Source organism: Lampetra fluviatilis, chromosome 10 (assembly GCF_964198595.1).
Source record: "Lampetra fluviatilis chromosome 10, kcLamFluv1.1, whole genome shotgun sequence".
NCBI classification, from domain to species: domain Eukaryota; kingdom Metazoa; phylum Chordata; class Hyperoartia; order Petromyzontiformes; family Petromyzontidae; genus Lampetra; species Lampetra fluviatilis.
The window spans coordinates 9,175,999-9,201,831 of NC_136284.1; the positions used below are offsets into that span (position 1 = coordinate 9,175,999).

A 25,833-nucleotide genomic window follows, 5' to 3' on the forward strand; every position below is an offset into this window, starting at 1 on the left:
CCCGAGATCGTGGCCACCCAATCCTCATCCCCTGCACGCCCCTGCCATCGAAATAACGTCTTTGTTTATACCTTTTTTAATGTTAAGCGCCTTGTTCAAAGGCGCTCGATAAATATAAGTTAAGATCAAGCGTGACTTGAACTCGTGCGGTTACAACGCACGTGCGATGAGTATAAGGGGACTTCTCCAATCATGCCCTGTGATGTTCATTAACAATCACACAAGTCACCCAAGAAGCAAGAGGATTTTAACATAAAGGTTGCGTGTCCTGGGCTGTTCGACACCAACGTTAAGTTATGTTATTGAGGCATATTTAAGTGTAATAAGTGGAGTGCTTTTGGGAAATCGAATTTTATCATGAAAATCACCGTACCCAGCAGTGCGTGGCAATTACACTATATATTTTTTTATGCAATTTTTTTATTTGCCACTTAAGTCCCACTGAGCTATATAGCTCTTTTTAGAATCGACCTGGCCACAAATGACAGCTCAATTAAGTGGCTAATCATGTGGAATGCATAGCAGCCAAATACTCCAGTCTACACGCATGTTGATTCTAAATGTGGAGAGAAAACATGCAAACTCCAAATATACAAGCGTCAGGGTCGGGATCGAACCCACGCACTCCTGCATACCAGGCGAGGTAACTAACATCTCACCACTGCTATGACAAGGATCAAACACGTAGACCCTGACCAAGCACATGTAACACAACCTGAAAGGTGATGCAAAGAAGCGTGGAGAGAGGAGGCAAGCTTGGAATCACACCGAGTGACAGAAAGAGGGACGCACGGATCAGAGTCCCGTTGCAAAGTAGAGACATCATATTGGCAGTTAAGAAAAGTGGAGTTTGGTATGGGCAGGGGCATCATGGGTTCGCTACAACGGCTGATGGCCCAGTAGTTGAGACTCATGACGGAGTGGCAGGTCAAGGAGCAAAACGTGCCGAAGATATTGCACGCAGACTAAATGCTATTTTGAATTTAGGCTTATGAGACGGAACAACATTGTTACAAACGCGAGAGAACCAACCTCAAACACCCCCCCCCATTCTACGCAATGAACTATTATAAAAAAACCGAAATAACAAAAACTATTATTTAATCAAATCACGGGAAGTCGTCGCATCGCTGCTGCGGTGGCGGTTGTGGCCGTGTGGTGGGGCGCGGTGCTGCTGCTGCTGGGGAATGAATGGGGGGGAGGGGGACCCTTGGGTTGCCCAACTTCCCCAGCCATCTACAAGAGGAGGAGAGCCTTGTTTGTTTTTCTGGTTTCTCATCCTCCTTTGAAGAGGTGGGCACACCCCCCCCCCCCCCGCTACAGGCACCACGCACCGCCGCCCTCCCAACAACAAACCTCTGCGGCCACGCAGACAACCGAGAAGAAGGCGGCTTAAAGAGCGAGCCGCCAAATTTCCTGTGCTCGCCCCGAGGATGAGGCGCTGCCCACCCCCCCTCCCCCCCATTGTCTGCACAGCAGCGCTCAAAAAAAAACCACAGCCCCAAATTTCCTCTCTGCAGGGGGGGCAAGGTTGGGATAGGGGGTGGGGCCACGGTCCCAGCGAGCGACCACCCCCCCCACCCCACCACCCCCCCCCCACCACCGCCCCCACTAACCCCCACCACCACCCCTCCTGCCACTCCCGCCCGCCCGCTCGTCCTTCTCTCCGTGCGGTCTGTGGGGGGGGGGGCTGGTCGCCCCGGCATCACGGCGGATGGCAGCAGTGAGAAGGGGCGGCGTATGGGGGGGGGGGTAGTTAATGGGTGGAGGGGCACAAACCGACGTCATCGCGTCTTGCAGACCTCAAAAGCTCGCGGTGAAAGTGTGTTTTAGTAGGCTGCTGTTTTTTGTTTTTGCCAGTGTTTTTGTTTGTGTAAATGTGCATATGTTTTTGTGATTGTCTTTTTGTGTATGTGTGTGTGTGGCGCTGTAGTTTGCCCACTTGCGATACGAACCCGGCGACCTGAGTTCCTCTCCCGCTTACAACATCGGTGACGAATGTGTGACCCCGGTCTTGGGCCTAGGTCGACTCAGCCTTAAATGAGGATATGGTGCGGTGTGTAAACATCAGCACTGGGAAGGCATAGGCGGCCGGGCGTGGTGCTCAGGCACACCCACCCCCTTGTAGGTTGCATCCTGCCAGTCTTCACAGGTGCTCTTGCTCAGAGCACTTGCCCCAATAGCGTGTGAAGACTACACGGGGATCTTTGTCTTTGTGCGTGTTTTTACAAGTGTAATTGTGTGTGTGTACCTGTTTAGATTCCCGCTCACGGCCAACACCAGTGACGATTATCCGAACCGGTCCTGGGTCTCCCACCTAGGTCGACTCAGCCTCAAACGAGTACCCAGGACCGATTTAGATAATCGTCACTTGCAATTGGCCGTCAGCGGGAATCGAACTGGGGCCGCCGGGTTTTTAGCGCAGCGCACTAATCGCTCCACCACTGCTCTTGCACGTATCAAGTATCCCCCGTGTAGCCTTAAGAGACTGTTGGGGCAAGTGCTGTTAGCGAGTGGCACCTATGAAGGCCGGTATGGCACACGAGGGGGTGGGTGGCCAGCACCAATGCCCAGCCGCCTTTGTCTCCCTCGTGGTGATGTATGCACACCGCAGCAGGTATTCGTTTGAGGCTGAGTTGACGATAATCGTCACTTGAGCTTGGCCGCGAGCGGGAATCGAACTTGGGTCGCCGGGTTCGCAGCGCTGCGCTGCTGTCAGTGGCCCTGAGCTCAAAATCAGAGCAGCTTCTCCCCCACCCACCCACCACCCTGCTGCCCCCCCCCCCCCCGCCGGCGAGGCACGCACACAGCCCGGCAGAGCGCAAGCCTTTCGCGACGGCACAGCCCAATGCCACTCCGCTTGCCCCCGTGGTAATTGCCCTTCAATTATAGTAATATCACAGGGTGTTTTGCGACGCTGGGAGATAGAGGATAAAGGCGACCCCATTCATGAGTCCCCGAGGGCCCCTGGGGGTGGGGGGCGAAGGCCGCTCGCGTCACTCGCCGGCGAGAGGGCAATTTATTGGAGATGAGAGGCGCGCTGTGTTGCCTCTCGCCCGGGATGAAAAGGGCAAGCGCTGGATCCTTTATGCGGCTGTCGATTTGAGATGGGGGTGGGAGCGTGAGGGGTGGTGAGCGCGGATGTGTGGGGGAGGGCCGGTTAGCACGCACGCCCGCTCGCCAAATCTGGCCGCGCTACGAGTCTTTTTTTTCTCTCTCTCTCTCATTCAGCTGCCCCGGTGGTGGAGGATTGTAATGATGATTTACTCCTTCCACCACCGCAACCCCCCCCCACCAAACACAGCCGGAGACGGCGATGAATCGTCACAACTCAGGGCCGCGATGCGAAACGAGAATTTCACTTCCTCGGCTTTACCATTAGGGCTGTTTTTCTTCTATTTAAAATGTAATTATAATAAGCAGTGTTGTGCAACAATTTCACTCCCACAGAAATTCAACGATTTGCTGGCAACGACGATAATTTTATGAAAAAATATTTTTAGTTGTATTCATGGTTTTGTGTATGTTGTTTATATTTATGTTACATTCGAAAGGTTTGTTCTTTTCATTAGCCTAAATGGCGCATCAATGGCGCATCGTTTGCAAAAAAATATATATATAAAATTAAGAGCTCTCTGTCAATCCGCCGAAGACCTCGACGCATCGTGTCGGTCATGCGGGCTTGTTGGACATAGTTTAACACGTAGGCTTTCGCGACCAATATTGTTCATAATCAACGATTTTTGGGTTTAGATCGCGTTATTTATAAATGTGTCGTAACCCTCCACCACCCGACACGGCCAATCAGTAAAAAAAGTGTCACGTTGACAAAAGACAAATAGTTCACTGCTTTAGCCCACCGGTGTGTTGAAGCGTGAAACCACAACATTTACAATTTGAGTACGACGTTTCGCTGGTAATTGCATCCAGCATCATCGGGCAATTCGCCAGAATGGCGAAACGTCGTACTCAAATTGTAAATGTTGTGGTTTCACGCTTCAACACACCGGTGGGCTAAAGCAGTGAACTATTTGTCTTTTGTCAACATGACACTTTTTTTACTGATTGGCCGTGTCGGGTGGTGGAGGGTTACGACACATTTATAAATAACGCGATCTAAACCCAAAAATCGTTGATTGTTGGACATACTTCACCGTTTGCTCAGGTTGGTCGCTTCCGACGAGTTCAGATATCACTCGCCACTCGTGTTCGTTGTGGCCTAGAAGTGAGCTCGGTAAATGGGCGCGGAGTGCAGATGCCATTCCACCGAGACTAACGGTGGAATGGCATCGAAAGGAGGGAACGATTAAATCAGCTTGTGTGCAGGTGATAGATGGATCGTTGCATCACATGAGAGATGCTGACAGCTTAACGATGCCTTCAATCCAGCAGTGCATTGATTATTGTTGATGGGGATTATTGGAGGAATATTTTGACGTATATAATACGAGTAGAGCATGTTTTCCTAATTGTAAATCCAAGGGGCCATCCATTTAGTAGGTACGCAAAAATCTGTCAAAACTTGACCCCTCCCCCCCTCCCTGTACGCACGCGTACTTTATACACCCCCCCCCACCTGCGTGCGTACGCTTGATGCACCCCCCCCCCCCCCCGAATCCTATAGAACGGCCGATATTTAATCCACACAGAAACGATCAACGATTAATAATATCAACGTGTTTAAACAAACAGATAGTCCACCGCCGGACTATCCAACTCAATTGAAAGCCAAATTATTTTCGAGGCTACACCACCCCCCCTCCCCCCATTTCCTATGCGTACGTACATTGTCAGTAGACCCCCCATACGCAAGCGTATGCATTTGGGTTAACCCCTCCCTCCCCCCTCCATGATACGTACTAAATGGATGGCCCCTAATATCTAAGCCAGTAAAGCCACTTGCTACACTTCTTCCTCGCCAGATAGGTCCTCCCTGACCCCACCCTCAGCCAGCGCATTCGTTAGCATGGCTGAAAGTTCTCTCCAGATAGTAAAGCGGTAGCGGTGGGGGGAGAGGGGGGGATTGGTGGTGTCAGATTCAGAGAGGGAAGCAGCAGGGAGGAGAGGTTCGTACTGAGCCACGGATAAGTCAAGCGGCCCCTGGGGTGTGTGTGTGTGGGGGGGGGAGTGGGGATCATAGCAGGAAGTGGGAAGGACACGAGACGAGCACTCTGGGCCGTAATTACAACACGGGCACAGTCACGAGACGTCGACGAGACAATGGCGGGCAGGAAATGAATCCGGCAGCCGCAGATGGCTGGCGGAGGGCGAGATGCAACGGACGAGCAACACCCCCCTGCTGGGAGCGCGGGACGCTGCCGGGCAGCCACCGTTCCCGACTTAAAAGTTTCCAAAGAGCGGAAGGCGAGCAGAGAAAGTGGTTTCCCGTCTCTCTGCGATGAACTCTCCCTCCTCCTCCTGCACTTCCTCCTCCTCCTCCTGCTGTGGGTTGTGTTCATCTCTCGCCTAGGCAACGACTGTCGTGGAGATGCATTCCCCGGCTCCCTTCCCACCGGCCCACTCCTCCCTCCTCAACGGTGAAAAGTTACTCTGAATCAGAGGTCGCAAACGGGTTTTGATTCCTTACCCGTACCCGTACCCGGCCGCACCAGGGTCGCAAACGGGTACCCGTACCCGGCCGTACCCGTACCCTACCCGTACCCGGCCGGGTACGGGTATCAGGTACCTGATTGCGACCTCTGGGATGAAGCCATGTTGCAGGCGTGGGTGGCTTGATTCTAGGAACTTGAATTGTGAGAAGAGACAAGACGTTGGGAAATGAGTGACAAACAGTTACTCACTAGTGACTCACGGTCTAACCGTACCCGTACCCGGCCGGGTACGGGTAGCCGGGTATCAGGTAGGGTACGGGTATCGGGTACCCGGTTGCGACCTCTGCTCTGAATACGATGTCATATAGCACACAGATGAACGGAAGCTACAATGGAAAGAATAGTTATTGTCTAGAATAATAAATATAATAAAGTGCATTTGGAATTCACGCTGTCATTCTTATCGTGGTGCAAGGCCACCGTGGAGAAAGGCGCTACACGTTTCACACAGTCTGCAGTAGTTACACAGTATGGGTCTCTGTTGCAAAGTGCAATCACACACGAGTAATTTGCAGGTAATCTTATGAATGTTGGCAACATGCGTATGTGAATATACATGCGATAAGCAGGCTGTGTTTCTTGGCTCGTCAAACACAATCTTGAAACTTACGTTGGGGAGATTTTTTTCTTCAAATCTCACCGACAAACGCAGCTTCATATCACCCGAGTGACATGACCTCAACAACACTGCCATACATGGCGATGCGATGTCAGTGGAGTAATATCACTCCAGTACACTCGAGTGTCAAGCTCGACCCAAAAAAAGTCTTCTCGTTAACGAATATTCACACTTGTATCAGACGGCCTGGGAACATCAGCCGTCGGTATGTATCTGTAGGATTACAAGAGGTTCTTGAATGCCTTCCAGAATATCTGCAATATGAAAGCAGACAGGGGTCTTCCTCCTCCTCCTCTCACGACAGGACAGAAGAGAAGCACGTGGGCAAAGACAATCCGAGCAGCCAACCCTATGTAAGCATGGGACTTTTGTCTTAGAAAAAGATGTATGTCCATGGGTCTCTATGTAAGTCTATGTATACGGGTGTCTATGTAAGTAGCGGTAGTGTAGTGGTTAGCGCGCTGCACTACGAACCCAGTGACCCGAGTTCGATCCCGCTCACGACCAACGCCAGTGACGATTATCTGAACCGGTCCTGGGCCTCCCCTAGGTCGACTCAGCCTCAAATGAGTTCCTGATGCGGTGTGTAAACATCGTCAATGGGAAGACAAAGGCGGCCGGGCGTGGTGCTGGACACCCACCCCCTCGTGTGCTGTTCTGGCCCTCATAGGTGCTCGCTAACAGCACTTGCCCCTACAGTCTGTTAAGGCTATACAGGAAATGTTTGTCTTTGTGTGCGTGCAGCTAGGTGAGTGTGCATGTATGTATGACCGCGTGTATATGCTTGTTGCAATTGCATGAGAGTACGTGACTATGCATGAGTGTGCATAAGTGCCTGTTGGCAAGTTTGTGGTTAAGTGTGTGCATGAGTGTGTGTGTGTCTAAGAACGAGTGTGTGTGCAGGAGTTTGTGGATGTGCAAGTACTGATGTGTGTATATTTTAGTGTGTAGGTGAGTGTGTGTGTGTGCATATGCATGTTTGTGTGTGTCTAAGTATTTGCACGCGCAAATAAGTGCGTGTGCAGTCTGTTTAGGCTATACGGGGGATATTTGTCTTCATGTAAGTATATGGTTCTCTGTGACAGCCTATGGATCATCTACTACACACAAAGTGCTTGCCACAGATGAAGCACAATACCTCGCTGACCTTGTCAAGGAGCATAAACCATCACGTGAACTCGGACATCCTCGCAGCGGCTTTTGGCTAGCCACCAAATAAAAACGGTCACCGCATCGCACGCTTTCAGATGCGTGTCTGCGGCCGTCTGGAACGTTCTTCCTTGCAATATCAAGAAGCCACTGGAGCTTATGCACTTTTAAATCATCTAGATTGAAAACGAATTTCATTAAAACTGCTATTTGTGTTCAGTTTGTTCTTCCCCTGCACATCCGATTAGCATAGTTGGTTATGTATGGTGCTAAAGAAGTTCAATATACATACAATTACATAGAGACCCGTACACTTCCATAAACCTACATAGATATCCATACACTTACATAAACCATGTACATGCAGATAATTAAAGAGACCCATAAGCCAAAAATCACATTGTTGCATGGGGTCGACTTGCTCGGAGTTTCCTTTCTCAAATCAATCACCGCAGATTCTGGGGACTCTCACACCGCGTAACTCGTGTTGCGCAAATTGCATCCAAAGTAATCCTGTTCTGCATGGGAGGAGGCAATCACCGGCAGATGCACCGCGTGCGCCACCCACCTCCCTGACTGGCGATTGGCACTTCGCTCGCTGGATAGGGTGGGGGGGGGAGCAGAAGGAAACGGCGCTACTGGGTGTGATCAATGGCCTGAATTCAATTACTTCTGCCATCTCTCGGCTAATTGAATGCAGTGATGTGTGCCGCACACTGCTCCCCTCTCTTCCCTGCCGCAACCATTATCGCCGACTTGTCTTGATTAGTCAGGGCTTTTGATTTTTTTTTTTTTAAACCGCGATTGGGGGAAAAGAGATCCAACAGCACAACAGGAAGGAGTAACACCGGAGTACACAACTACCACCCTGAACACCACCACTACAGCCACCATCCCCCACTACCATCACCACCACCAATCTAATGACCGCCACCACTATCATTACCACCCACCACTAGCTCCTGATCACACGACAGATTCACCGCTGTAAACAGGAGATGAGTTCATCCACCACCTCCACTACCACAACAACCACCACCAATCCCACTCACATCACCACCACCACGACTACTACCACCATGACCTCCACCACAACGGCCAAAATCCCCACTACCATCACCCCCACCCACAACTACGACCACCACCACCACTGCGGCCACCACCCCCACCACCATTTGAACCACCACCACGACTTCCGCTATCATCACCACCGACCACTGGCGGCAGCGGCGGCGACGACGGTTGGGGGCCACAAGCCGCCACCGTCACGCGGCAGTCGGTGGGGCCTCACCTGGGCGAGTCTGGCTGCGGCCTGCCACGGCCCCGCGTGTCGGCCTCCCACACGCCGTTGGCCGTGGAGTTGCCGATGGCCAGCATGACGGCGGCGAGCTCCAGCGGCCAGTCGTCCAGGTCGAGCGAGCGCACGCGCGACAGGTGCGTGCCCAGGTTGCGGTGGATCCCCGAGCACTCGATGCACATGAGGGCACCCAGGTTCAGGCTCGCCCAATCCGGGTCTGCGGACGGACGGACGGACGGACGGATGGGACAGATCGATAGGTGGACAGATCAATGGACAGATGGGTGCGTAGATGGGTAGAGGAATGGACAGAGAGATGAACGGGCAGATTGACGAATGGGCAGATGAAATTATAGACGAACGGTGCATGTGTGTATGTGTGCATGTGTGCATGTGTGCATGTGTGCATGTGTGCATGTGTGCATGTGTGCATGTGTGTATGTGTGTATGTACGTATATATGTGTCAGTGCTACCCAAACGTCGGCGTGCGTGTATCAGCGTCGTGCATGTATGTGTCTGTGTGTGTGTATCGGCGTCATTTGGATTAATGTGCATGCCTGTGCACATGTGTGTGCCAATGTTAGTATCGGTGGAGAATCCATGGGGGGGGGGGGGGCTACCACTGCCCCCCCCCCGCCCCCCAAAAACGCTAAAAATTTGTAGTTAATTGATATTTACCAGAGAAAATATACTGACATTTTTTTCCCCATTATGATTAATCCAGGGCTATATTTAAAAAGCTTAACATTTCATAACCTACCACCCCCCCCGCCTTGGGAAGTTTCTATATCCGCCTCTAATCCTCACGTGTACGCGTGAACGCGCCTGTACGCATACGCGGTGCTGGCCACACTACTCCCTCACGCACCGTGCCAACCTCAACAGACACTCGCTCACGGCACTTGCCTCGACAGTCCGTTAAGGCTATATGGGAGACCTTCGTCTCTGGTGTAAGTATGTATGGATGTTGAACTTCTTTCGCACTCTATGTTGCCAACCGCACGAATCGTAGGTGCGGGGAAGGGCAAAAAAAAGCAGTTTTCAATATAGATTTAAAGTGCACAGCTCCAGTCTAGAAGTTTTCGTGACTGCAGGAATCCATACTCTTTGGTTCTTTCGGTAAAGTCACGTAGGTACAAAATAAATTAAATCCCGACGTTTCGGGTGCAACGCAAGTGCCTGTCATCAGGTGGAAACAACCACAGCAATAAACAATTGCTGAAGTCGGAGAAAAAAAAAAGCAGGCACTTGTGTTGCGCCCGAAACGTCGTGATTTAATTTATTTTGTACCTACGTGACTTTACCGAAAGAACCAAAGAGTATGCACAGCTCCAGTTTCTTCCTAATATTGGAAGGAAGGGCGTTCCAGACGGCCGCAGAAGCCCATCTGAAAGCGCACGATGCAGTAACCGTCTTGGTTCGATGGCTAGCCAAAAGCTGCTTCGAGGATGACCGAAGTTTGCGTGGTGGTTTATGCTCCTTGATGAGTGACACGTGCGTGAATGTATTGGCGTGATGCTCGCGGACACGCGGGTCAAAACTCACTGGGGGCGTCACAGTCCACGCACACAGAATTCCCGCGCACGTTCCGGATCGACTGGATCGTGACCGCATCGCTCTGGCTCCCCGTCCGCGTCTGCTCCACAGGGAAAGCCATACATGCACACCATATCCACCTTCAAAGATGCCCTGTGACAGTCAAAGCTCGTAAACAGACCACATTGTTCACGAGCATCTAATGAGGGAAGGAATGGCACACTGGAGGGTAGTAGGCCAGAACCACCCTCACCACCTGTGTCTCCCCATCTTTGATGTTTATTCATCACATCAGTTACTGACTTGAGGCTGAGTAGACCTAGGGGAGACCAACGAATCGTTCAGATATGATTGCTGTTGTTTATGGCCAGGATTTAAACCCTTCTGGAATCTAGTCCAGTAACCAGCAAACCTCTGCTCCCCACTACACACCCCAACACGTATATATATAAAACACAGCATTGTAAATGGATTTTAGATTAACTTCAATGTATAATCTAGGTTACAAGATTTCCAACTATTTCACGAGAAGTGCCATTTATTTAAGTAGGGTATTTAAAAAAACAGATACTTGGGTGAGACGTAGTTATTTCTCCTGACTTCTCACAAGAAACAACGTGAAAGTCGGACCACTCCGCGCCAACGCAGGCAATTCAAATCCCACCAATGCACGGGAACCACACCATCTTGGTTCTTTCAGTAAAGTCACGTAGAATGGAAATAATAAAATAATAAAAATAAAACATAATAAAATAATTCTCACGACGTTTCGGCCACAACGCAAGCAGCCGTCCTCAGGTGGAGAACAGGTCTGTCGAGAAGACAGAGTCATTCAGACTCTGTCTTCTCGACAGACTTGTTCTCCACCTCGTGAGAATTATTTTATTATGTTTGATTTTGATTATTTTATTATTTCCATTCTACGTGACTTTACCGAAAGAACCAAGATGATGAATACCTGCAGTCACGAAAGCCTTAAATCGAAAGGGAACCACACCGGCGTCACAATAGAGAGCGTGCCATGTGCGAGGTCAAAGGACGTTAAAAGAGTGCCGGCAAGCGTTGGCCACCGTGTGCCGCCGACCTTGCTGCCGGCGCTGTGGCAGGACTGCAGGCTGGCAAAGATCTGGCTCTCGATGGCCTGGACCCAGGCCTCACGCTCCTCCGCACTGGAGGCCTCCAGGTGCCAGCTCTGCCCCGTGAGCGACACGATGAGGAACTCAAACGACTCCTCCGCGTCTGCTGGGGCGGAACGAGGGAGCGGTAGGGGGGAGGTGGATTGGAGGGGGGGGGGGCGTACAAGGATGAGGATGTTCCAGAGTGCCGGTTTTAATAACGATAATAATTTTTGGGACTTTGTCAAAGCACTGTTGGAAGAAGGCCTCCTCGTGCCACGTCAATGTCAGGTGTTGTTTGACCATACTTCACCACAATTGTCAGTGGGGGTTGGCGCTCTCTACAACACATTGACAAATATTACCGGTAGTTGCTTTACAACTCAAGGCTTTCATTTACATCACGAGTGTCGACTTCTAACCCCACTACGCTACGTCGTGGAATTCGTATTGTTCAAATCGCATTGTTTAATGTAACAACTTGGGAACGTCTCTCTTCCCCCCCCCCCCCCCCCCGTAAAAAGGCACGAGCGTGCACGCCGACCACCACGGCCGGAACCTGCACCTGCCCCCCTCCACTTCTCCCCTCCCTCCCTAACACCCCCCCCCCCCTTTCTCTCCCACCACTGGAAGGAAGCAGCCGCAGCCTTAAATCAATCGGCAGCGGCACGGGGGCGATGATTTCGAGACGAGTTCAAAACTTTGGCATCGCCGTCGGAGCTTGGAAAGAAAAATAAGAGCGAGGAATGTTTGCGAGCGGCACCAAATCCCTACGCAGCACGCCGAGGACCCGACCACCAGTGTCCGGTTTGTGTTCCCGGCCTTGGAAAAGCTGTGACTGACGGGAGTATTTATTATGCATTGTTGCTCGCCACTATCCTCTAATGAGTTTTTTTATTTAAATAATAAAAACAACGTGGTACATTTCGACGTTGCCTCTCGAAGACAAGAGCCGGCGGGGACGCGCTTTGAGCCGCGTTGATTGGCGACGAGCTACGGGGTGAAGAGACGCAAGAGCCAGATTGTGATTTTCAGCGCAGACGCGATGAGTTGGTGGAAATTAAAGTGATCTACTTGATATGTGAGCAACGCAAGAAAAAAAACAATTAGCGCAGCTCAGAAACACGAAAAACATAAAAAATGGATCGTGAGGTTAAACGAGTTTAGTCAACACACACACATTGGTACAACGAAGAATGTAACAAAAATGCAGAAACGCTAATTGTACTAATTTACAAAAAACTAATTGGTGCATAAAGTGGTGTTAACAAAGACCGCCTCCATCAGATGTGAAAATGGTTACATATGTTCTCGTACATTTCTGCCCCTTGTTTTTAGAGGAGGAGCGGGCTTCCTTTGGAATTAAACAATTATGCATGAATTGAGGGGTGGGGGGGGCAGGGGGCCCTAGAGGTTTGGCGAAAAGGCTTCGGAAGGCCGGACATCCTGGCCATGCCCGCTGTGAGCACAGACGCCCGTCGCTCTCTCTCTCTCAGCGGCCACGGAGAGGCCGTGCGAATGCCACATCAAGGATACGCCACAAATTAATAACCTATGGCAACAAAATTAGCTTTGCGGCTTCCCCACCTCGCGCGTTTCCTCCCCAAAACAATACGCCGCCGAAAGGGCAACATCCGCCTTTCGCAAGGACAAAGACGGCCTGTGCCCTCGCGCGCTTCACCAACAAGGCCCGCTTTTGTCTGATGCTGTTCCAGCGTTCGTGGGGGAAGCTTTGCGGCTCCCACGAAGCTCTCGGGAAATGGGAAAACGCGGCCAGGGCAGGGGCAGGCCCCGCGGCGGCGGCGGCCATTATCTGTCGGAAGGTGGAATGAACCGCACTGGCACAAACAATGGGGAGACGTGCGCAGACGAACGAGCGGACAAACAAACGGACGGACGAGCGGACGAGTCATCGCCGAGGGGGTAGGAAGAGGCGTAAGCGCAAGGGGGGGGGGGGAGGGTAGGTTCCGACGGTGGGCCGGCCGGCCGGCCGTACCTTCCGCGCTGTTGGCCGCACCGTCCGGCCTCGGGTTGGCGGCGCTCTTTTTCCGCCGGTGCTTCTTGCGGTTGGCGTGCGGCGATGCAGGCGGCTCCAGCTTGGGGCTGATGGTGGCGCAGGGCGCCAGCCCAGGGCCCAGGGAGTCGCACGTGCCGTCGGCTGCGCGACCGTCGCGGAGGGCCCGGCCAAGCGGGCCAGACGCGTGCCGCCAACGGCCACCGACGGCAACCGGCACACGAGCAACGAGACACAGCGAATGAGGAAGATTCAACTCGTTTTTTTCAGACGTTTCTTTGAGGGCATTCTCGACCGATGGTCCCAGCCAGTTTCCCTTGATGCCATCCCCACTTTGCCGTCACGACCTTCTGCCAGATTCCATCGTTTTGCAAAGTTGATGATATCCAACCACCAAGTTCTGGTCTTGCAGTCTCATCATCATCATCACCACCACCACTGCCATATGTGTTTAAGTCTTGCCCTTGTTCCATAATAAATACATCATCACCACCACCACCACCAGCATCTGATTTTAGAATTTCCTTGTCGTTATCGGCCTCTGGGTGCCGCTTCAAGGCCTGTCCGGGTAACATGCCCTCCTCCATCCTGCGTACGTGCCCCACCCATCATCATCACCGCCACTCTCCACGATTACGTTCTATTGTTTCCATAAAACAAGCTGACGCGCAGGTGCTACATTATTCGCTACAAGTTGCACCGTGAGGCCATGAGAAAGGGCGATGAACTGGGGAGACTTTCATCCGACAATGAATAGATCGAGGATGACGATGGCGACAAAGACAACGATGATGATTGTATTGGGATACAAACAAATATTACATTTAATTAATGAAGTCTTAAATTCGGCGTGTGTATCATGAGCATCTTGAAATGAAGCCGCATTTGAGACAAGATGTGAATGCAAATTGTGTAACAATTGAAATTTCATGGCTCAAGGCTAATAAAAGGAAGGCGATTTCTTCTCAACTGAGCAGCGAGGCAACCTGCCGTTTACAGCCCTGCAGAGCCAATTGTGGGAATTCTACAATCATATGGCCGGGGAGAGTCTATCCATATGACCCCACTGTCGATTTCCCCACGAAGTGGTACTCATATGTAATGGCCCCAGACGTATGCATGTATGTGTTGAACTTCTTTCGCACCGTACCAAAGCCAACCGTGCTGATCATCGCACGTGGGATGATGGGCTGAGCCAACTCCAGCCATGATTTGAGCTGAGCTGCGGAGCCACCTGGCCGGATTGCGTCAAATTGAATCGATGACTTGGTCGGTACATTTCGAGTGAAACTGCATCCTCGGTACACGTCGTGGATCGTAACATTTACATTAAATTTTTTTTGTCCATTGTTGTCATAGCTTGCGGGAAGCAGATAGGGCTCTGCCAGAAAAAAATACAAGAGCACACACATACACACACACACTTGGCATTCAGGGTCCATTGAACAATAACAGTGGGTAGCCTGGCCACAAGGACGTGGCCAACAATGGCATGCCGATGTTTAGTGCTCTGTAAGCTCTTGCTTGTGAGAAATTTCCATAAATTAGAGAAAGCCAAAAAAAAACTCTTAGCGGTGGAGTAATAAAGAGGTTGACGAGTGAGAGAGCGCCCGCAAGGTACGTGCAACGGACGTCGTGGAGCAGCAACGCGATCCGCATTGTTGGGATCGACGCCGCGGTGTCCGATTGAAAGCCATTCTCCCCCCCCCCTCCCCCCCTAATTCAATTGGGCATGACCCCCTCGCATCTCATCACACGCTCCGACCGCTTTGTCGAGTCGTCACCTCCACAAAGAAGCCTCCCTGCGGCGTGTCAAGCAAGCGGTGCGTCCACGCGCGCCACGCTGGTGTCCCCGGGGAAGGGACACTACACCCGGGATCGGTTTTCGCTCGCTCGCTTGCCGGACTGAATAACAAAAAAATTAAGAATATTCCACGGCGTGCGACTGTAGTCACCAATCTCGAACTACGGACCACGCGGTTTACGCCACTGCCCACTCCCACCTTCATTCGCCGACGGCGTCGCCGACATTCGCCGCGAGTCTTCCTCCCGACGCCGTCCACTGGCTCCCTCCTCGCCAACGTCGACGCGAAGTCGACATGCAACGTTGCTAATTCAATCCCCCGCCGTGCGCAAGACGAAATTAAGAGAAGCGTTCGAGGAGGAGTGCCGTCCCATTGGACGCGCTTCCCCCGAGAGCCTCCGCTCGCTTTCACGGTTTGGGCGAGTTCTGACAATGGCGCTCGTCTTCGTGGCCCAGGGGGGGGGGGGGGCGACCGCCGGGAAGCGATACGTTCCGAAACGCTTGGCGCAGTGCGGTCGCGACCGGTGCGGGGTTTCCCAACGACGCTCTTTAAACGGGCGGGGGACGTTTAAGATCGTCCCGTATCAAAGCAGCGCGATCGCGACCCCGAATCACTCCCCAACCCCCCCCACCCTTCACATTCGCTCCCGCGTCGGTCAGTAATCAAAGCGTGCCGTGCGTGCAACACGAGCCCTCCCGTGCAGGTCACTCGATACGGAAAGAACACGGCGCGCTAAGGTTGAATGGCGCTCCAGCGATCGGCCAAACAGAACTCCTCGCGATATTGAGTTGCGTTTCGAGAATCTTTTGTCTCAAAGAGAACTGTTTCGGGAGCAATAAGTGTTATCGTTTAAGCGTGCATGTTTTGAAAAAGATGCGCGCCAAAAAGTGGTGGGATTGCCACTTCCCGCGCTCAAGGAACGTCAGCCACGCAGCAGCAAGGTATCGGTCGGAAGTCAGGCAATCCGCATTACAATTGAGGGAGATGAATACCACACTCCCCGATTGCCCCCAGCCACAACATTGTTAATTAGTCTCAATTATAAATCAAGAACAAAGGCACGCGCACGCAGGAAGCTGTTACAGTACGTTTAAACACGAGGATGAGTCCAATTCCATGAAAGCGCCAGAAAATGTAAATACGTGCTTAATTTATTGTGTCCATTAAGAGGCCTATGAGATGAAAAATAAAACCCTCCTGCATAAAACTATTTTGCAAGCTTCACAGCCAATTGATCAATGCTGTCAAGAGCCTAACGATGCATTTTCAAATGGAGGTAAGTGTTACTGGCTTGGCTGTACCCTCATAATAAGCAATTTACACAGTGGGAGACAGCCAATACGACGCCCAAGCATTAATAGGGATGCGCTTACACGGTCACACTTTAATTAAATCAATAGTCACTAATTGTCTCTGCACTGGGTTTAGCACAATTGCCATTAATTACTGCTACAAATGATCAATTTCACTCCCGGTTTATATTAATTACTCGGAGTTATTATTGGAAAACGTTTAACTCTGAATGCTAAAGGCTTTTGCGTTCAATTAGTCAAAAATGTCCCACACGTTTGTTAAGGAGTTAAATGCACAATTAGCAGCGTGTTGTCCGCAACAAAAGCTGGTAATTAGAAAAGAGCCTCTCTCAAATTGTCCGTCGAGCATTCAATTTTACGCTTGGCCTATTTTACATAATTAAAATTGAAACGAAAATATATTATTTTCATTAAAAATAAGATTATGATCTGAACGCACCGGGGCCAGCGTGCGATAAATTGTGTTCGATTGCAGGTGGTCAGCCTCGCGGTGCCCACATTCCTCCAGTCGCGGCGAGTCAGTCGAGCGCCGTCACCCACCACCAACGGGTCCGTGGGACCTCGACAAGGTCCTTGTGGAAAGGCAATCCGCGCGCAGATGGCGCGCCACTTCCGAACTTCTGAAACACCACGCGAACACGTGTCCGCAGACGAGCAAGTGCCAAGCTCTGTGAATACACCAGAGTATCTCTCGCTTAAACCTATTGTCTGCGCGTTCCAAGTCTACGTTCCAGAGAAGCGCACGGCGAAAAACCTTTGGACCGTGCCAAATTTCTCGCAGGCCCGCACTGGAAACTGCGAGAGCCTGCTTTCTGTGCCAAAGCTCAAAAGTACGTAAAAAAACACAACGCACAAGCACGGACGACTAAAAATGAAGACCCGCGCAACACGCATGCTAAAATGTTACCGTCGGTGCACCGCGCATGCTTAAGTGAGCTGTCATAATTACAGACAAATTGCACATTACGATGCAGTAATGCGACGCGTGTGCCCCGAGGATAACGCCGCACCATATTTAACCAATTGCCGTGCCCATTTGGCTGCGACCGGGTTCCCTAATGGGACGCCCGCTCGCCGGCCCGACGGGAGCCGTGCCCGTTTGGGGGGGGGGGGGGGGGGCACGGCTCTTGCATCTGTACCGCAGGCCACGGCATAATTGCTTCCTGTTCCCGTAAGCCGATATCGTGGCCCGTAGGAGGAGGTTAGGAGAAGCAGGGGTGCATGGAAATTAAAAACATCCCGCACATGAAAAGCTCCTTTTGATTCGAATGTCGGCGGGGCAGCGGGCCGTGCGAGCGGCGAGCGAACGGAGGAGAGTCTGACTCTGGTCCAAATCAAGGACCACACATCGCGCGCCTCCACGCATGCGCGCAGGCGCGCACGTGTGCGAACGGCACTGCTCCCCGTGGCGATATCACCCACCCACTATCTCGTGGGTCACGGTCAAACTGCGACGTCCAACCGGACATTCCGCCACCCCCCGCGCCTGCGGTCAATGTGGCAGTGGACTTCCGTGACATCTGTTCGCTTGCGACATCGCCCGGCGCTAGGCCGGCGGTGAAATTGCTACCGACGCTGTATGGTGCCACGTAGGGAGATCCTGGTGCGAGGCAATTCGGGCGAGACTGCTGTGAGTGTTAAATAAATAAATAAACAGGAATTGGTGTGTGAGCTATCCTCTTAGTAAAATAAAATAAAAAATATATGAATCACTTTGTTACCTGGCACGTATTGATGCGTCGATTCATCATTTACTATTGATTCTTATGCTCATGATGCACACGTTGAATCGTGTGCAAATTATATACTCATGAGTGAACAGTGCAAGTTTCCCTCGCTTTGTGCGATTTCACGTGTTTCAACCCAAACTTCGCTATATGCGGTTCGAATTCACTCAGCATGTGGCAATGCAGTCAGACGTGGGACAACATTGTCTGTATGTACTGTTAGTGTACTGTTAGTGTACTGTGTGTGTGCTGTGTGTGTACTGTGTGTGTACTGTGTGTGTACTGTTAGTGTACTGTGTGTGTACTGTGTGTGTACTGTGCGCTACTCGGCGAGCAGCTGTCTCGAGCGGTGTCGCTTTGTGTGGCCTTTTTCAGAATGCATCTACTATCACAAAAAGCGAGGGAAACGTGTACAACAAACATAATCTATAAGCAACACAAATTGTAGACGATAAAATGGAGGCAAAAAAAAGCAGTTTCATGAATCGAATCATGACTCAGAACCGTGACCCAGAACTGTGACCCAGAACCGTGACCCAGAACCGTGACCCAGAACCGTGACCCAGAACCGGGACCCAGAATCGCTGTGGGGGTTGGGTGAATCACTAGAAGCCTAATTGGTATCTCATCTCTCACCCCACACCTCACCCCTCCCCGCCACCCACCTACGAATGCTGTACGAGACTCAACCTCAACAGCCAAGAAACAAGGGCAGAGCATGCTACTCACGTCTCCCTTCAGTGAGGCTGGTGGGGCTCGTGAGGTTAGCGTGGTTGGTGGGGGTGGTGAGGCTGCTGCGGGTGGTGGGGCTGATGTGAGTGGTGGGGCTGATGTGGGTGGTGGGGCGGTTGGGGCTTGTGAGGTTAGTGAGGCTGCTGGCGGTGGTGAGGCTGATGTGGGTGGTGGGGCGGTTGGGGCTCGTGAGGTTAGTGAGTTTGGTGGGGGTGGTGAGGCTGCTGGGGGTGGTGGGGCTGATGTGGGTGGTGGGGCGGTTGGGGCTCGTGAGGTTGGTGTGGGTGGTGGGGGTGGTGAGGCTGATGTGGGTGGTGGGGCGGTTGGGGCTCGTGAGGTTGGTGTGGGTGGTGGGGGTGGTGAGGCTGATGTGGGTGGTGGGGCGGTTGGGGCTCGTGAGGTTAGTGAGGTTGGTGGGGGTGGTGAGGCTGATGTGGGGCGGGTGGGGCTCGTGAGGTTAGTGAGATTAGTAAGGTTGGTGGGGCTGGTGTGGGTCGTGAGGTTAGTGAGGCTGGTGATGCTGGTGGGTCCGATGATGGTTGGTGACAGGTGGTGGTGGTGAGGCTGGTGTGGGTGATGGAGCCGATGGAGGTGGCGGGGATGACCCCGCGCCGGTGCTCCTCGTTACCGTTTGCCGGGGCGGCCCCACCGCCGCCGGGGCCTCCAGCGTCGCCCCACTGCTCGGCACCCGACACCGAGAAAGAGCGCTGGTGAAGGCCCTCGGGTCGTGCCACGAACGACACGAGGTTGATGCCGCTGGTGGAGCGCTCGGCCTGCACGCCGCCTGGGGACAGATAATCGTGGTCAGGGGTCGGTTTGTTGGGAGGGGGAGGGGAAGGGTAGGTGGGGGGGCAGAGGAGATGAGAAGCCGCGAGGTGATGTGGCGGCACGGTCCTGTACCACGAGAAAGGGGCACGAGGCGCTGCGCAGGAGAAATGTAACAGAATTGGATTTGCAAAGGAAGTGCCAGGATTACAAGCGGGGCGGCTGACAATATTCAATGAGCTGTGGTGGATGATTCAAGATTTCAATGAATTAGATAATTAGGACTCAAATAAGAGGATCGTAGTCTTCATCAATTGGAGGTCTTCATCGGACTGATGAAGACTCCGATCCCCCTCACGCGACCGTCGCAACGTAAAGATTATTAAAACCATAGGGTTGGTGTGCCACAACTTGTTTGTCAACAAGAAGAAAAGTGCCCGTGCAGCCCGGTCAATGTTGTTTGCGCGTCCAGTTTTAACGACGGCAGAAACTACCTTTAAAATATATGCGTCGTCACTCAGCACGGCCTATCACGGAATCGAGAGGCTGGAAATACCCTTTCCGTCGTTGTCATTAACAGCACTTCACGGTTGAAGAATGCACAATGAGTGTCGGGGCAATTGCTCCATGAAAGCCGCACTTTTGCGGATCCAAAAAAATGAGCAGTCACTCCTGGTGCTTAGCTGCAATCGCAGAGCGGTGGACACACTCGCTCTGAACAAGAGCCGCCGCGTGTAACTTTTGCAAATCACACATTTTCTTTTCTGCAAGCAATTGTCTGGTGATGATAACGACAATTAAGTGTTTGCATTCTGATTTTCAACACCGCCGCCAACGCGACTCCTGGACGTTTATTATAGCAGCGTCGTGTGTGGCATTGAAGCTTTTTTTTCGCGTATTGCCAATCATTCCCCCATAACAAAGGGGCTTATATCAATGACTAAACAAATGGAGCTTTTATTGCCTACCACAAATGTTAACGCATGAAATGATGCATCGTGCATAATGATTATAGTGAAGACAAAAAATTCGGAGTTATTTCCTCCTCAAATGAGCATCCAGGCAGTGCTCATCTCCCGTTTACAGCCCTGAGTCAGCGGTGGAAATTCCACATTCATATGGCGGGGGCGAGTCCATCCATAGCGTCCTGACCTTAACCAAACAGTGGTTACTCGTTTTATCGACCCTGTTTTATTGATGTGTGAGTCAACCCCCAACCAGGATTTGAACTTTCCGATTGTGAGCTGCTCGCTCTTCCGCTGAGCTGGAGTAATGATCCCATTATGCACTGCCAAGGAGCACTGTGGGTAAAAGCATACTTATAAGGTCAACTCCGTTCAGTGTCTCCACCTATTAACAACATGCCAATAGGTTGATAGACTGCAATGTATATCTCGGTTGATATGCAGGGGGGAGTGCAACAATACGTGCGCTTTTACCAATATCGTTTTTGCACAGCAAGCTGTTCTCAAAAGCACTGCGATTCCGAATTCTTGTTCGTTAAATTGTGGCAGCATGTGGCGTGGGGTGGAGCCAATCCCACGCCAGCTTACTTAATGACCCGCGACTGATGCGTTCAATTAGCGACGAGCGCACCCACAAACGAACGTCGGCACTTGGAAACTATTGCATTTACTGTCTGAACGTTCACTTCGGAAGAAAAAATAAATTCTGCATCTTTAACAACTTTGTCAACAATTGGCGTGGCGTATTAATTGCGTCGGCGGCACGGGTGTTGTTTGTTCGGCAACAAAAGTTAGCTTTTCTTTTCACAAGAACCAAAAACAAAAAAACGTATTCCTGCATCGTATTAATTGCATTATGATTATTTTATTTACTCATTAACACGGTTTTTAAACTCGCGTACCAAAAACCTAATATTCCTTTATTTTAATCACACTCTCCGTTTAATGAGAAACAAACGCACTGCCACTAAAACGATCGCAACGACTAAACAATTTGCACGAGGCAGCCACCCCAGGACCCGTGGAAAGGCCAAGTTTCCTCTCCTCTAAGAGCCTCACCCGTACATTGCCACCCGAACACGGGGTTACCACCTAAAATACCAACCTCTAAATTAGAACAAAACAACCGGTCACAGATGTTGCGATAAAACAACATTTTATAGTAACTGTCATTGGGATTAGTAACCTTACTAAAACAAGATTTTTTACTTTATTTTAATCATCAAACTAAAAGTATATCGCTTTTTTCCAGAAGCGACCTGACCACAAATGATAGCTCACCAAAGTGGCTTATCACGCAGACATTCATAGGAACCAAATACACTAAACACATATTTCTGAATGCGGAGGGAAAACTCGGACCACGAGGAGACCACGCAAACTCCAGATAAACAGGTATCAGGGGTCGGGATCGAACCCACGTCCTCCTTCATACTAGGCGAGGTGGTTAACATCTCGCCACCGCGATGTTCGGGGGCTAGGTCCTGCAATGGCCGTCTCGTACCGGGGAAACGAAAGTCCACACCCAACCACTCGCTGGTACACACAGCGGAGAGAAACAACGACAGGCGTCGGCACTCACGGGAAAACCCCGGGGGGGGGTCCTGGGGACGAGAGTGGAAACGACATTCGTTGCCGTTTAAAAATATTTCCGTGCTCACCGGCACCCATGGAGGCCGAGGTGGACAGCTGCGTGTTGCTGGGGTCCTTGGTCAGCCCGTTCTCCTTGGGGCTGGACCCAGGGGCCCCCGCGTAGGCCCGCGGCGGCCGCTTACCGGGGACCTTCACCGTGGTGCGTAGCAGGTCGATCTCCTTCCCGTGCACGTTCTGCATATAATCCTGCCGGGGGCAAACGGGCCACGGCGTTTAGCAATCATCTGGCGCATGCAGCATGCACAGCCCTTCGTCAACACACTACTGCGGTGATCGGCCTCCGCGTGGCCTCCCCGCACGGACGTGTCAGTCATCGGAATCGTTTGACCGTACTTCAGCACGCTGGTCAGTCCGAGCGGGGTTTAACTTCGCACCGAATATTTTCTGGGTCCCTGGCAGACTTGAGCAGGCACGTGACTCGTCGGCACAGTGAGCAGTAGACTCTATATTACGTGCCAAGTCTGACAGACTGGGCTAAAATTAAGCCTGAGTGTGGGTTACTGAAGGGGCGAGCTCAGTTCAGATGTCGCCGCCACCAATGTTAGCCTTGGCCGGGAGTCAAACTCAGATCGCGGGCTTCATTACGCCATGTGCCCAATCACTGTGGCAGCGCTCCGCAAGCATGTGACGCAGCATGAACTGGTTTAGTATGCACTTGAAAGAAGGATGATTGGTAATCTGGAACGAAGCGCTGTGGGTGGGAGACTAGGATTAAAGTTTGGGAACGCCGGGGTGCAGGATCGCGTGACGCACAACAACGCACAGTGACAAATCACACGCGATGGACATACGACACAGGGCGACACATCACACTGCCATGTTAGGTTACACGTTGATAGGTATGGCGCGTCACACCACAGGCATGGGAGACCACAAGCAGGTTTCCACTCTGAGAGTACGGATCAAGTAAAGTTGAGGTCAAATGAAGTTCCAGTTGCGTTTGAAACTAATCTTAAAGGGACCTCGTCTCACGGAAATAACAGAACATCCTTCACAGCAATTGCAATTTGCGTTTCACTGCAGCCTCGGCACAAAGGAAAACGAAAAGGTAAGCGCGGTAATGGTACGACACTGCAACAGAGCTGCGTCTGTCTTTGAATAAAATACAAATGTCCCGTTCGCTGTTGTAATTATAATCTTTTTTTTCGTTCAGTTTTACAGAAATATGAAGAAACTGTTTAACATCTTGAACAGCAAAAAGGGGGCAGTGCTGGGTGCTCGTTACAACGAGTCGGGAATGGCCCGCGCGTAATTACTTTCATACGGTTTATGATTATGAGAGCTCCCGATCAATTGCGGAATCGGATAATTAAGGAACCAATTACGCTATTTTAATCTGATCAGAAGAGCCTGTGTGTGTGTGTGTGAGCTGCAATCAGCGCCATAGTCGCGTAAGTAATGGATTACCAGACGCCCCTTTTCAATTGGTTTAATTACCTGTGACACGTTAATAGCTTCTGATGGTGGGAAATAAGCGAATGTCTGCAAAAGCTAACCTTCTCATTATTATAACTCTCGTAATTTAATTTCCTATTTTATCTCCTTTGTTCATTCAATTATGCAGCCAAATTAGCACATGCTATTCCTATCACAGAGTGATACAATTTTGCAATATTAAGCACAGAATGAGAGCAATTACTTAAAAATAAAGTCATGCACTCAATTCAAGAAGCTGCCGCAAAAATGAATTAATTTGTAAACCAAGTTTATTATCCCGACTCGAAATGCAGTGAGCCGTCATTACGGTGATCAGCGCCTCTGGCCACACGGCCTGGAATGTCCCCCAATCTCATCAGATCTCAGCAGCTCAGCAAAGCTGAACCTGGACAGTCCTCCGACGGGTTTACCGGCTTCACAATCCATTGTTGTTCTACAGTGTGGTCCAGATGTCTTGTGACCCACAATTAATTGACCCCCCCCCCCCCTTTAAACGTTGTTTTCCTTTGCTTAGTCGTTTCTGTTTTCACGCCCATTTGTATCCATAAAAAAAAATTAAGTTCTAGAGAATTAAATGGGGGGGGGGGGGGGTCACAAGACATCTGAACCACCTTGCGCACACACAAACACAACCCCCCCCCCAACTTCCCCATCCCACTCTGACCAGTATGGTGAAGTATGGTCAAATCATCTTTGGGGTCAATTAACCCATGGGGAGGTCCTCATTTAGCAGTGGATTGACGAAAATGGGATGTACACGTAGAAGCCAAACACTCATTCATGGAATCGGCCAAACATCCACATGGCGTAGACACCCTCCTAAAAGGTCTTGCTCCCCAGTGAGGCTATCGTGGATAAATAATGACGCAATTATTCTTATTTTAGTCCATCAGGCAGCCACGAGTCGGAATACATCGTATTTTATTTAAATAGCACAAAACGCATCGACTTATATTTTCTACAAAGGTGAAATTCCCCAAAGTAAAAACGAACCGCGAGACCTCGCTGTGACCCTTAAATCTGCGAGGGCTGATCGGCTGGGCTCATAAGCTCATTTAACATCGCCCCCCCCCCCTGCCACTTCCGCCCGCGTTGCGTGATGAGCACCGCTTATTCCGCCCCCCGCCTCCCCCCCCAGATTGTTTGTCCACATTTGCTAAGTCGCTTATTGTTCTACAAGGCTCTGCCGAACAAGCACTGCGCCCCCCAGGCATGGAAAGACTCCTTAAGTCCATCCTTGGGATCAAGGCCCAGCCACTTGGGTCCTTTCTAGGATCTGCTGGAGGCTGTGTTGGGCCTGCCTGCCTGCCTGCTACTTACGGTTATCCGCTATCTGAGCTCTGACAAGAGGGTTTTGCATTTAAGACAAAAACTAAACTCGACTGGAATATAAAGAGTATACATAAACAACTGATTATGTCTGAACTGTGCAATGTTTCCGTGTTGTAAAGTTTTAAAAAGTTGGTTTTATTGATGTTTGTTGTGTTTGCATCTTTCTCCGCTTGTTCTGCGCCATTGTATCTTTGATAAAATACTACTTTGGAGGAAAAATATATACGGGGAATTGTGTTTAATTTACAATTGGGCACGAGAAGTGGATTTCATTTTATCAGCAACTCGTCGCTCTGGATGTTTAGTTCTTCCCGCACTTAGAGTGAAACGTCGGACACCATGTCGACCAACACGCGGTACAACCCGAAAGAAGAAAAAAGACATAAAAGCAAGTCGTTACTTAAAATACGTCTGCATGGCAGAAGAGGTGGCTCTGGTCAGGGACACTCAGCCAGCGCAAATGAGATTTCACGTTCAAATCTGTGTTTCAGCTGTATGTGATTAAATTGGCTTCTCCAGTGTAAAAAGCTGACGATCTCAATCCAGTAAACGATGACTGCCCCAAAAATACATGAAATTAAATTTGATTCCTCACCTAATTTTGAGCTGGTGATCTGGGTTGTGTGCTTTACACACACAGTATGGTGATGTCACGTGACATGCATGCAAGGTATGATGGGGTAGGTCGATCCTTAGGTCACAATTGTGCTTTTTCCTGTCGAGAAGTTACTGCTGTGTTTCAAATTATTATTATTGCTACT

The 25,833-nt window shown here is 50.9% G+C and overlaps 1 protein-coding gene across 4 annotated transcripts in view; it reads right to left on the minus strand.

Moving 5' to 3' along the window:
• LOC144934540 (arf-GAP with GTPase, ANK repeat and PH domain-containing protein 1-like) overlaps positions 1-25,833 on the minus strand; it is a 121,679-nt gene that overhangs the window by 13,984 nt on the left and 81,862 nt on the right. For 2 of the 4 annotated variants that reach the window (XM_078860441.1, XM_078860439.1), the window contains exons 11-16: positions 22,312-22,489; positions 19,549-19,704; positions 13,326-13,487; positions 11,299-11,456; positions 10,224-10,314; positions 8,672-8,894 (exon numbers count right to left, since the gene is read on the minus strand). In XM_078860441.1, the coding sequence (XP_078716567.1) occupies positions 8,672-8,894; positions 10,224-10,314; positions 11,299-11,456; positions 13,326-13,487; positions 19,549-19,704; positions 22,312-22,489 (968 nt within the window). The remainder of the gene's footprint in view (positions 1-8,671; positions 8,895-10,223; positions 10,315-11,298; positions 11,457-13,325; positions 13,488-19,548; positions 19,705-22,311; positions 22,490-25,833) is intronic. The other 2 variants (XM_078860442.1, XM_078860440.1) reach the window with 1 other exon arrangement.